The sequence below is a fragment of the Acinonyx jubatus genome, chromosome A1 (assembly GCF_027475565.1).
Source record: "Acinonyx jubatus isolate Ajub_Pintada_27869175 chromosome A1, VMU_Ajub_asm_v1.0, whole genome shotgun sequence".
In the NCBI taxonomy this organism is placed as follows: Eukaryota; Metazoa; Chordata; class Mammalia; order Carnivora; family Felidae; genus Acinonyx; species Acinonyx jubatus.
In genome coordinates this window covers 25481078-25495082 of record NC_069380.1, presented here as the reverse complement: position 1 = coordinate 25495082, position 14005 = coordinate 25481078, and the positions used below count along the sequence as shown (strand labels likewise).

General features: G+C 38.8%; 1 protein-coding gene across 1 annotated transcript in view; it reads right to left on the bottom strand.

Annotated features, from left to right (window-relative positions):
• The window catches only part of NUFIP1 (nuclear FMR1 interacting protein 1), a 40532-nt gene that overhangs the window by 21178 nt on the left and 5349 nt on the right, over positions 1 to 14005 (bottom strand). The window contains exons 5-6 of the mRNA XM_015068923.3: positions 12989 to 13065; positions 957 to 1049 (exon numbers count right to left, since the gene is read on the bottom strand). Coding sequence (XP_014924409.1) covers positions 957 to 1049; positions 12989 to 13065 — 170 coding nt within the window. The remainder of the gene's footprint in view (positions 1 to 956; positions 1050 to 12988; positions 13066 to 14005) is intronic.

Below are 14005 nucleotides of genomic sequence, written 5' to 3'. Positions count from 1 at the left end.
CAGGGCGTCTCATAGGCCGCTGGTGGGAGAGCAAGCTATGACAGTTATTTGGCAGTTAACCATTAATACTGCAAATACACATTTTATCTTTTGACTCGGCAAATCCACTTCTAGGAATCCATCCTTAGAAATATTTGTACATGTGTAAAATGTATGTGCAGGCCAAGCATGGCAAATTTTTATTTGTAAAAGATTGGTAAAAACTTAAGTATCTGTCAACGGGAAATTAGTTTTAGAAAAGAAAAAAAAAACAAAACCCTGTGGGTTACCCTTAGGGTTCTATACATCCTTGAAGAATGAGGAGGCTTGTTATTTATTAATATGGGACAATCTCCAAATATATCATTTGGCTAAAAAAGCAAGATATAGAAATAGTGTCAAAAAAGGAGAAAGAAAAAAAAAAAGACTACTATCTTATGTGCTATATGAAGTATCTCTGGAAGGAAAAATGGGTTGTCTCTGAGAAGGACAACTGTTTAGCTAGGAGACAAAGACAGAAAATACTTATTAACGAGTCTTTGTGAAAACCACGCAAATATGGGGTATTATCTGTTTAAAAATATAATTTAAAGAAATCCTGAAGTTAAAAATTTATAAAAGCAAAGATTTCAGAATCAGAAATATAGAAATTTTCAGATTTTGGTGTATGCTCATTTATTAATTTTCAGCATACTCGTTTAAAATAAGCACTGAGTTGAGGTGCCTGGGTGGCTCAGTCTGTTGAGCCCCCGACTCTTGATTTTGGCATAGGTTATGACCTCATGGTTTGTGAGTTCAAGCCCCGTGTCTGGCTCTGTACTGAGAGCATGGAGTCTGCTTGGGATTCTCTCCTCCCCCTGCCCCTCCCTGGCTTGTGCATATGCGGGCACGCTCTCTCTCTCAAAATAAAGAAATAAACATTTAAAAAAATAAAATAAAATAAGCATTGAGAATGCAAGCGATTTTAAGGAATTTACCCATACTGTGTTGTTGTCAAAACTGCTCCTCTCTTTTCCTTTTCAAGTTTTAACTTTTTCTTTCTTTCGATATTGGCCAGAGTCGGGTAGTTTCTAGAAAACAATAAAAATCAATTATAAAAGGGCTTTTAGAGTACAAATTTAATTATCTAATCAAGCAATTACTGCATTTAGCAATTTCTGTTTATTTAATAACTAATACAATAAATCATTTTAAACCTTTAATTCTTTCTAGAATTTTTTAAGAGAAAAAAAGTAGACTGTGACAATGCTACTCAAGTAGACCAGCTGTCAGTCCACAAACTGTCACCAGTCAATGAGTAGATAAGGAGCTTATACTAGAATTTGAATTAAATATATCATAAAATGTGCTCAAACTGATATAGTTCATTTATTTGCCATTTATCCATAAATACTATTTAAAAAATGTAAGTCTATGCAATTACTTATGCAAATACATACTAGGTACACCCAAAGTTACCAAAATGAGGAAGAAACAGTTCTCAAAAAAAGATAAGAAAAGCACACAAATAGCTATTACAAAGGGCAAAATATAATAAAAGTACCCCAAAGAGGTACAAAGACTGGGTGGGAGGAAATGATCATATCCAGCAGGAGAAATCCGGAAGAAAGATGAAAGAAATTAGTCTTACATGGTGTTAATAAACAGAAATCAGATGGAAAAGCTTCAGTGTTCTAAGCAGAATAAACAATACAAACAAACCAAAGCCTCAGAAGGTGTGCAAGATATCCAGGGAATGGCAAGTGGTTCATTTTGTACGAAACAGTTACAAGCAATCAGACAGAAAGGGAGGCTGAGGCCATTAAATGTGCCTTGAAACCAGACTAGAAAGTTTATATTTATTTCAGTGACAATAGGGAGCCATGGAAAGTTATGAACAGGGAGAGCTATGTGTAAGGCAGTGATTAAGATTAAATCTGACAGCAATGTGCAAGATGAATTGCTCTGACAAAGCTTTCTTTGTTCCTTGGCACAGTCGTGTGGAGATGCAAACTCTGGTGGTGAGGGGAACAGATCTTAGGAGTATAAAAAAAGCACAGACAGAGGGGGAACACAGCTCTCTACCACTCAGCTTGGCTGGTCATCAGAGTAAATATTTTAAGAAATATCAACAAATTGTGTTCTGCCATTGTTTCTGGGACATTGTTTCCACCCCCAACTTCCCTTTTTTTTTTTTTTTTTTTTAACACCTGCATCACTGATTTGAATGGCACAGACAATATGAAGTCTTTGGGTTGGCCACATTGGAAGATAAGAATGGAAATGACATTGAGTAAGTGGTGAAATAATCAGAAAAAAGGCAATGAATTTCAATGAGGACCGTGCAAAGCAATCTATTCAGCCAAGGAAAGTAAACTCCATAAATAAAAGATGATGAATGTACAAGCTATAAATAAACATAAGAGGAGAAGATCAAGGTCATAGGAGACAAAAATCTGACAGCCAGTCAGCACCATATGACTGGACTTTTGGAAAGCAAACATAATCTAAGGTTATGTGAAATGGAGTCTGGCATATGTACAAGTGTGAAATCTTCCTCTCATGATATTCAAAAGTAGTCAGAAACTCTCAGGGCACTGTGTTCAGTTTTGTGCCCCTACACTGAAAAGGAATGTTGAGGAAAAATAAAACTTGGAAGGGATTCAGAAGAGATTCAAAGATGATTAACAAGATGAAAAAGAAAACCTCTGAAGAAAGATGAAAGGAACTGGAACTATTTGCAGCCTTGAAAAGAGGAAGAGAAATGACAATAAACGCTCTTACGGAAAGGATGGCAACCAGCTGGTCCCAATCTGAAGACAGAAATACGCAGACGCAGAAATGGTGAGAAAAACGGTGATGACGTTCACAGGCCCCACAGTGTCTAGGCAAGTGACTCACAGCCACTCAACACCCTTCACATCTCCGAAATTCACTTCTTCTTACTATGAATGTCTCTTCAACACTTTTCTTCTGAGTACTGCAGACCCTGACCATGTTGAGCCATACGCCAAGCACTAAAGACTTGGTGCTACAGTGGGCCACGAACAAGCAAACAGAGGCTACCTACGTGCTTCCCAAAGGTAAAGAATGTAAATGTGATAGCAAGGGGATTTTAGGTGAGATCTAAGAAAGAATTCCTTAAGACATCAAGGAGGTTGCGCAAACTCCAATGGTGGAAGTCTTTTAAAACAGCTCACTTTGCTTCTAGCCGATACTAAAGTAACACTTTCCTAAAGGTAAGGGCTCTTTTAATATCCCTTGAAAAGCTATAAGATGCCATTTTTTCAGTGCTTGAATTAATAAAACCCTCTTCCAAATTTATGCTATTCCTATTTACACATTCCCGAAGACTAAAAACTAGGAAAAGCAAGGGCACTAGAAAGCAAATTATCCAAAAAAAAGGAAAACCAGAAACACAAGACCTTGTTACATATAGAGCAACATTAATACTGAAACACAAGAATAAGGAAGAGTTTGCAGCTTTGATTAAAAAAGCCATATGCCCTTTTTCCTTCTCCTCCTTCTTTCCTGTCTTCCCTACTCTGTCTTCCCCTTGCCTCAGCCTTTAGCCTGCAGTGATGATCCTTAAGCACTGAAGTCGATAAATGGTCAAAACTACGCCAACCGTGATCTCGGCACACATCATTCTGGTTATACTCTGACTCTTTCCTTCTCAAATCACCACCCATTTGTTGACTTTTCCCCTAAGCTTATTCTCTATATAAACACAACCCTTCTTTACTGGCACTGACCCACAACTGCTTCCACACAAGCCATACTACCGTATTTTTATTTCACAGTCTTTCTGGACTTCAAAAAGACATAGCATGTTTTAGAAGCAGACCCCCTCTGTTGGAATTCTGAAAGAACTGGCATTACAATTTAAAAGAATTTCCTCAGCACCACAGTAACTAGTGAAACATATATCACATAACTACTCCACCTAGTGGACTCCCTGTCTACTGTGAAATATGTTTCAACGTTTCTAGCAAACTTCCACCACTGTTTCCAGATAGAGTCTGTGTTCTAGAATGCCAAATCACAGCATTTATACCTCAAAGGTCAGGAATTAAGAAAGAATTGCTTCTGGCGGGGGGGGTTGCAGACTATTAGCAGAAAGCCTTAAAGTTGTTTTTTGGTTTTTTATTTTGAGAGAGAGAGTGTGCAGCATGCATGTGCAAGCAGGGGACGGGCAGAGAGAGAAGGAAAGAGAGCATCCCAGGCAGGCTCCACGCTGTCAGCACAGAGCCTAACGTGGGACTCGATCCCATGAACCGGGAGATCATGACCTGAGCTGAAATCAAGAATTGGACACTCCACTGACTGAGCCACCCACGCACCCCAGAAAGCCTTAAAGTTTTTAAACACAGTGGGCATCTCCAAGTTTGGCTGGATAAAGGAATAAACGTAAAGATGTACTTCCTTTAAAGATAAACCAAATCTTTAGCATTTTCTTCCAACTCCAAAATTCTTACTGTACGAAAATCTTTTACAACGTTTTTTAACATAGCAATTACATAAAGGCTTTACCTTCCCTGTATGTCAAAGAATACAATGCCTTCCTCAGAAAGAAGGTAGCACTCAAAAGATAAAATTCAAGACATAAGGACTATTCTGCCACATTGATGTGAAATTTATTCTTTTTAGGCCTTCAAATAACATTTTTTAATAGAGAATGATAGAATTTTAAAACGTAAATATATTTTTATAATTGTTTTAAAAACTGCTAGTGGAAAAAATATTCACATATTCTTAAGAGATCTATAAAATGTACCAAAAAAGAAATGTTTCCCATGCTTTTTATTAATAAAGTACACTTAGAGAAACAATGTATGAATATTTTCAGAGAAAGAACTTGAGGAACAAGATATGGAATAACCTCAGATGAATCAGCAAGTGCGAAGGGATCATCTCAGAGCACTTTTTTTTTTTTAATGTTTTTATTTATTTTTGCGACAGAGAGAGACAGAGCATGAGCAGGGGAGGGGCAGAGAGAGAGGGAGACACAGAATCCGAAGCAGGCTCCCGGCTCTGAGCTGTCAGCACAGAGCCCGATGCGGGGCTCGAACCCACAGACTATGAGATCATGACCTGAGCCGAAGTCGGACGCTTAACCGACTGAGACACCCAGGTGCCCCACAGAGCACTTTATTAATAAGGCAACATCACAGGTATAAACTTCATCCCAAGTTGTCATCCTCACCCAATATCCTCATTCTCTTTCAACATCTCTAAATTTCACAAATCTGTAAATTCATTTATTCACTCCACAGGTTGACCCATTCCTTTCCCAAGGCATTTCTGTCCACTGTCATGGGATACTTTCAGCCTACATTCTAAAAACTAGAACTATACTCTATCCCCTCTGCCCCCACCTATCTTACATAAAAATCATCACCAATAAGCATATTAAACACTTGTTCAAGTCCATCCTTTATTCAGGACAGAGCTGCTTCCAAATACCACTTAAGAGGTTTGAAATTAAAAAAAAAAAAAAAAAGTTTTGAAATTCAAGGAGCTTTAAACTTGGCCACCAAGCACCGAGGCAAACACTACGAACTGCCTGTTCTCCCCTCTTCCTTAACAATTTCATTTGGGGATGCTCCACCAACTCTGTCATCACTAAAAGGGGTCAAGCAACCCACTTATAGCCAATGAGTGCTACGTGGGAGTCTCTTGGTCGGGTCTAAAAACAGAGCTACTGTTCTGCCAATGAAAAGAGGCAAACTCAGCTTTGTGTGTCTTTTGCCTTTTTCTTGTCGTCTTGCCTAGAATGAGGGCTTAATATTTGGATATGCAGGAACCTTCTAGCGGACATGAAGAAAGCCACCTACTAAGGGACAACAAGCAAGAAAATGTGCCTGATGGTGCTGCCAAGCAGCAGTAGCCCCAGACTTTTTTTTCCACTTGGGAAAAACAGACCTCTTTGTGCTAAGCTAAGATAGTAAGGTTGCTGATCCATTTACTGAAACAGGATCCTAACTGATGTAATCACCAGTGCATCGTAGCCATCCTCTTTGATCCGAATGCTGTCCATGCCCAACTAGGCATATCTGGATTTAAAAACTTGCCTCCTAAAAGCAGTTCCTTATAAAGTTAAACATACGCTTCTTATAAAGTTATACATATGCTCATCCTATGACAAATCAATCCCACTCTCAGGTATTTACCCGAGTCAAAAAACAAAAAAAAAGTCTAAACAAAACAAAGACCTGTACATCAATGTTTACAAAAGCTTTACTCATAATTGCCAAATACTGGTAACATCCCAATGTCCCTCAGTTGAGAAGTAAATGAACAAATTGTGGTACATCCATACAGTGGAACAGCACAGCAACAGAAAGGGACGAACCACTACCACATACAACAATATAAATGAATCTCAAAGGCACTGTGCTAATAAGCAAGAGTCAGACTCAAAAAGTCACACACCGTATGATTCCATCGACATGATATTCTGCAAAGGCACAAACACATCCACGGGAAACGTATCCGTGGTTGTCAGGGGCTAGAGCTGGGCTAGAAATTGACCACATCGGACATGAGGGGATGTGGGGGGATAATGGAATAGTTCTATACTGTGACTGCGGTGGTGATCACACGACTATATACATCTGTCAGAACTATGCATTAAAAAGGATGAATTTCACTGTGTAGACAACATACCTTAAAATAAATGGGGAGGAGAGGTGAGCGGGCACTATACCTCTTATAAGAAGTTTTGTAAAACAAATTAGTAACCCTGCCTGCCTTCCAAAGATTCCAAGTACACGTTAACCAGTCATTATTATCCCTACATGGCTAAAATGCAGCCTTTAGTTGCCTGTGGTCTCGTGGCCACCTCACATATATTTATCTTAGAGCTCATATTAGGTTAAGAGTCTGAAAGGCAAGTGTCTACTGCTTTAAGTTTTTGGTGACCTCAGCCACATACAATGTTTGCCTTTTGAAATACTGAATGTTTCTAATTTTTAAGCTAACCGATTGTCAAGAAGTTAGTCAAACATACGTTAACATAAATTCAAAGGGTACTAGGATTTCTTGCTACCATTAGAAAGTCAAACTAGCCTTCTACTAGGGATTTTACACAGGCTACCTACCTAAGCTGGTTTTCATCTTCAAAGGCTAAAGCATTTTTTACACAAAACCACAAGGGGGCAGAGTTCATATGCATGTGGGGAAAGCTGCTTTAGAAAGAAATGCATTCAGACACACATGGATTTGGCTGGTCTAGTGATGGTCTGTCCTATGTGGTGAGAATTTAATGTTCAAAACCACAGCAGTTTAAGTACTATTAGCTATTATTACTGGCTTCCAACCACAATTATTGATCAGATCAACACATTTCTGCCCAATTTCTTTAAAAACGACAAAGGTAAAAAAATAAATAAATAAAAACGACAAAGGTATGGTTTAGAACAGGAATTAAAAATATGAATCTCAGAAAAATTTCTACAAACACTTACTTGGATATACCATAAGAGAATTACACCCATAATAAAAACATTTTCCAGTCCCATAAACATATACCAACATTTACAAACATCCCTTAGATCTATGGCACCAGGAGGTAAAACAGCCACATATTTATATTTCTAAAGACTATAATTTAGTTTTGTTTTTTTTTTAAAAAGACACATATGCAAAGAAGTTCATTAATAGGATCATAAGGGACATCTGTATTCAAGTGGCAGACAGAAAAGAAGGACAAGGTAGTCCTCTAGCCAGATGGGGGGGAAAAAGCCCTCAAGAGGCAGGATTTAGCTGGTCTAAGGGCAAAACTCAAAGATAGAATAGGTAAGATTTTTCTAGAAGTAACCGCATGAGCAAAACTGAAGCTGAAAGGCCAGAAAACCTGTTTGGGAGACGCTTAGTAACAGGTCTTGCCGGGACAAAGAGCTCCTAGGAGCAAGAAATGTGGAAATAATCAGAAAATGCATGTTAAGCCCACATTACAGAATCCTGACTGCCACTTTTAAGGAGCTGTTTTTACTGGCATCTTTGTTGGCTAAACTAAATAAAATCAGTTTAACAAATTTATTGAAAGTTTATTCTACATGGTCACCTATATAACCAAGAAATGTATGCCTATTGAACATCTAATTTTGCACAAGGAACAAATACTAAGAAAATGACCCAGCTTTCTCATCAGTTAAGTCAGTTCCTTGCAGAGAACACTTCGACGGTGTGATTTTCTTGAGCAGCGCTCAGCACCTGAGCCAGAGCTGACATTTTTGCCAGGTGGCTACAACGAAGGATGAAGGAATAAGGAGCTGAGATATTAACCAGAGGAGCTGAAGCTAAGGGAAGACAGAGAGGATGATGGAAGAAGAAAGCAAAAGGGGTAAGGGATGGGAGGTCTCAACTAGTCCCAGACCAGGCAGAGGTAACAGAGCTGAACAGAATGGAGGTTATGATCAAAGAGGAGTATGCCCAGGGGAGGCTGGCTGGCTGAGTCAGTAGAGCATGTGACTCCTGATTTTGGGGTTGTGAGTTCACGCCCTACATTGGGTGTAGAGATTACTTAAAAAAAAAAAAAACAAAAAAAAAAAAAACAAAAAAAAAACACTGTAAAAAAATGAGAAAAGAGGAGTATGCCCAACTTTAAGATTTTTCAGGACAAAAAGTCCAGAGAATGACCACAAAAGAGGCTAAAATTGCATGCACAGAGGTGAAGGACACTGGAAATCCGAATATGAAAAAGTACTGAATGAACTATTACAATCTGAGTCTCAAAAAGTCAGGGGAATTCAAAGTATACACACTTCTGTTGGAGCATCAAATATGTCAAGGGCAGGTGGCAAAGGCAGCTGCAACCATCTTGTTAGGAATCACTGGGGAGGGTGTCAGAACTGCAGATATCTGTGTAGACAGATGGCAGGAAACTCAAAAGGAGAGCGAAGGAGCAATCAATCACCTGTGTCCACATCAAGGAGGCCCTACATGTCACAAAATCAAATAATCACTTTTTGTTCTTGCTTTATCTGACCTTTCCACAGCAAACTACACTGCTACTAGTAACCACATCTTCCTGCTTAAAATTCTCCTGTCCACTGGCTTCTGTGACATGTCATGTTCTTAGCTCTCTTCTACCTCTCTGGTTCTCAACTCAGCAGTCTTGTTGGTTTTTATCCTGTTAGGCTGCCTTCTCCTTTCACTCTGTCCTCTCTGTCCTCTCTGGGGAGAATGTCTTTACATTTGTAATTTCATGATTTAAAAATCTCTATCTCCAGCCCAGTCCAGTCCAAGTCCCAATATCTACGCAACATCTTCAAGTAAGTATCTCAGAATCTCCTCATACTGAACAATGTCCAAAATCAGTATCTCCACACCCTCTTCCAGGATTCGCCTCTCAGATTCACCAAGTTCCTGTCAGGAACTTGGAAGTCTCCTCAAAACCTGTTTCCTCCTCTACCTCACCTTCTATCACCAAATAGTGCCCATTTATCTCCCAAATGTTCTGTACCCACCTAGTTCTCTCTGTCTGTAACACTGCCATCTTTCAAGAGCTTCTATCATCTCTTACCTATACTCAAGTCCCTTGAACATGCCAGTCCATCTGGACACTACTCTCTGCCTCCCCTCATCTTTTCCTAGTTAGATCTGAGTTTAGCTCAACTTCCGTTTGTCAAGGAACACTGCACTCCTCCAGACTAGACTGAGGTCCTTCTCTTACAGGCTGAGAAGGAAGGAAGGATTGTGAGACAGTAAAATAGCTAGACTTGTAGCAGAGAGTCAACGAAGGTGGTGACCATTAATATAATAGTGGTCTAATATTCCCAAAGTTCATATAATGACTCCGTTTATACACTGACTACAGATAAGAGAACCAAAGCTGACAAATCAGAAACTCATCAGACTTTTCCTACTGACTTAAGTGAACTCAAAACTTGAGATTCAACAACTAAGTTTACTTAGTTAACTTCTTAGTTGCTTTATAATCTTTTCTGACTAGCAGCCATTGCTACTCTCCTCAAAAGAATTAAACATTTATGAAAGGGGCTGGCACCACTGAGCTACACTAACTTGCAAATGATCAAAGTCAGGCCTAAGTAGTAAGGGGACTATGTTAGTGTTTTAGCAGTCAGGCCATTTCCACCCCATCTAGCAGGATACAATCTTCAACACTGGTAGCATCAGCTCCTGAAAAACTAAATATCAGACAGAAAGCGGAGTTAACTCCTCTTGTTTTACTATTCCTCTGTGTAAAATAATCAGAAAAACATTAAACCAGGTAACTAAAACGAAGAAGCAAAACAAAACAAAACAAAACAAAAAAAAAAACCATATACTTGATAAAATGCTTCAAAATTCTTCACCAAGTCAAACTACATCATGGTCCTGACTACTTTGACAATGCAACTGGCTCCCTCATGCCAAGACTGGGTCCTCCTACTCTGCACCACTTAACAGGAATTCAATCAACAACAACAACAACAAAAAGAAATTCGATCAACAAGCATTTATCCTCCACATACTAAGCTCCAGGCACAGTACGAAGTGCAGCAGAATCAAAGATGTCCAAGACTAGGGCCAACTATAATAGAAGGCAACACGCGCTACTGTGGTCGTATTAATAAGCTATGTATTCACAAACGAGGTAGCAAATAGTGCTTCACGTTAGGGCAGGCCATGGACTGGCAGTCAGTCCACACACTGATGCCAGAGTATACGTCAACTCTGTCGCTCAGCAAAATGTTTAGATCAGCTGCCATCTTCTCCCTAGCAAGATTTTCTGAATAATAAAAGTAATGAATAAATTCACATTCTGGTACAAGTTCCTTAACTTGTTACAGACTAGCACTCTGGCACCACCGAGATAAAGGAAATGAAGACTGAGAAAGAGCGACAAACCAAGTGACATTTAAGACAGTCTTTCAAGATAGTAAGATTCTGCTAAGGAGATAAAGAGAAAAAGGCATTCTAGTATACTCTCTCCGAGAGGCCTAAACTCCTTCGTTTGTAAGCCAAAGATGAGACTGAAATTCTATTAAATCCACCAAGTCCATGCTGAAGTTTAAAAGTGAGACAGTGAGCGCTGTATAGAGCATAAGATAACTCTGGGGTGTATTTCATTGGAACATTTAGTCACAACCTCACACCGTATCCAAGGCATGTATCAACCCATGGCTACACTCTACTTGCTTAAAGATTCAATTCTTCTGATTATCCCTTCACCCTCTCCATCTCTGCACACTATATTAAAAACCGACACAACTACACACATCTACGAAATTCTATTTGCTCTCAGTTGACTCTAAATCTTTATGTTTATGCGGGCTTCCCTCAGAATTACCTCCGAAGCTTTAACGGGCAGTAACTAACTTTTTCACCTAATAGTATAACGTCTGGCACAATACTACATGTAAGTGGATTTAAACTAAAAACTTAAGACCTGAAGGGGATTATGGTAAGTGAAGTAAGTCAGAAAGAGAAAGACAAATACCATATGATCTCACTTATATGTAGAATCTGAAAAATTAAGCAAATTAAATAATAAACAAAAAGTTCCCTATACACATACAGATAACAAACTGATGGTTGCCAGAGGGGAGGTGGGTGGAGGGATGGGTAAAATGAGTGAAGGGGAGTGGGAGATGCAGGCTTCCAAGTATGCAATGACTAAGTCACAGGGCTAAAAGGTACAGCACAGGAATACAGCCAATGGCACTGTAACGGCATTGCATGGCGACAGGTGGCAGCTACACTCTGGTGAGCAAAACACATAAACCTGTTTAATCACTATGCTGTACACCTGAAACTAATATAACATTGTATGTTAACTATGCTCAAATAATAAAAAAAAAAACAAACATGTATTTTAAGAAGTTTAAAAGCGCGACAGTGAGTGCTATATAAAGCGTAAGGTAACTCTGGGGTGTGTTTCACTGGGACATTTACTCAACCTCACACCGTACTCAAGGCAGCTTTAAGGATGATGGTAGTGAAGATAACAAATACCTATAATTTGACTAACATTCTTTTTTTCATAAAGTACACCGTCTCAAATAATTCATTACACATAAAAATGTTGAATTTAAAAATAAACTAAAATCTTAAATTAAGCTGAACAAAGTAAAAATTTGACCCGCCAGTCAAAAGTTTCAAGTATCTTTCTTGACCTTAGAAGAGAACTATCCCCTTTTTCATCTCAGGCTCTCTTCATTTTTTAATGCCAGAAAAACACTGTTTGACTTCAAAATGCGTCTGACCATTCTAAGAGTTCTGCCTTAGCTTCAGCTTCAGGATGATATTATAGTCCTTTCTGAAAAGACAATAAAACAGTGTCCCACTGGGGTTTTTCATAGAATATCCTAGCTAAACATCTAGTAAATGTTCTTCCTTAATAAGCATAAAGCCCTAAGTCACATGGCCAAATTTCTTAGACATTACTTAAAGGAAAGAATTCCTGGCCTTTTATAATTAAGGATAAACCTGTGTATCATTGTTGTACTCCCTCTACCTAGCATGCTGCAGTCAGTCAACAAATTTTTGCTGGGGAAAAAAAAAAAAATCAAAGGAAAAACACAGCAAAGCATTATATATTTTTTTAGTAAGAGTACCCACTCATTACTGCCTCGACATTGAACTTCTGACACAGGGGGCATGTAGTAGCTCCCCTCAAAGAGTAGACTACAGTCCCATTATGTAACCAGTCATTTACAAAGAACTCCTATTAGGTTTTCTAAAAACTTATTCAATAATAGCCTCATATAATATAGCTTACTGTCCTATCCCCTAGCACCAACATCATAAGGGAATTCAATGAATCAAAACTACCCTAATAAAACTGTAATGCTTATATTTGAAACATCAAGTAACAATCTCAAAGTCACTGTATACCAACTCGGAAGAACAGCAAAATTAGTCAGTACTAGTCGTTTTCAGATGAATATTTGCAATGTTAAAAAACACCAAATTTCCTTTTTCAAATTACTCATTAGAGCCAGAATGGCCATTATTTGGAAGTACTCAGCCTTGACACAGAAGAAAAAATTACGTCACTAGTTCTGAACTCTTGACTCACTTCCTTCTTTCTTCCCTCCACCTTGCAATCTCCTCTGGAGTGTCTAACTTGATCTTCTTCATACCAGGAGCATGCATCTAGGGAGAAAAAGCCTGATGAACATCAGGAAGCATATTGTACATGTTTGGGTTTTGGGTTTTTTTTAATCTTTTTTTATCTTTTTTTAAATTTTTTTTCAATGTTTTTTTATTTATTTTTGGGACAGAGAGAGACAGAGCATGAACGGGGGAGGGGCAGAGAGAGAGGGAGACACAGAATCTGAAACAGGCTCCAGGCTCTGAGCCATCAGCCCAGAGCCCGACGCGGGGCTCGAACTCACGGACCGCGAGATCGTGACCTGGCCGAAGTCGGACGCTTAACCGACTGCGCCACCCAGGCGCCCCATTAATCTTTTTTTATCTTTAAGCAGGCTCCACGCCCACGTGGGGCTTGAACTCACAACTCTGAGATCAAGAGTCGCACACTCTACTGACTGAGCCAGCCAGGCCTCCTCATATCGTATGTTTCTGACTAAATTTCAATTATGGGGGATAATGGAGACTCTGTATTCAACATTAAATTTACTAGCAGAGACAAATTTAAAACTAAGTAAGCAGGTTTTATCCATCCATATTGTGACTTTCCCTTTAAAGAAAAAGGGATAATTTCTCATGTGTTCAGATTAGTGCAATTGATAAGGAAAAAAGGAGTAATGCAATTTTGGTTACAAAGTAGGTATGTCACCCATATCTCAACTAACGTCATGTACCCAAATGAATGACCCATCACCCAAAATTGAGTGAGGTAGCTAAAGAAATAATGAATACACAGAACAATTTGAAGCAGCATGGCGTAATAAAGCAAGCAAAGAATTTGTGGTCAAGCAACTCAAGCGCAGGAATCAGTTCTAAAGCGCTCGGTAAATCTTTTTTTTTTTTTTTTAAATGTTAATTCTGGCCAATATTTATCTATTTCACATAGTGGTCTGTGAAGATAAAACTGAATAATACAAAGTACTCCATGTTACTTATTACTAGG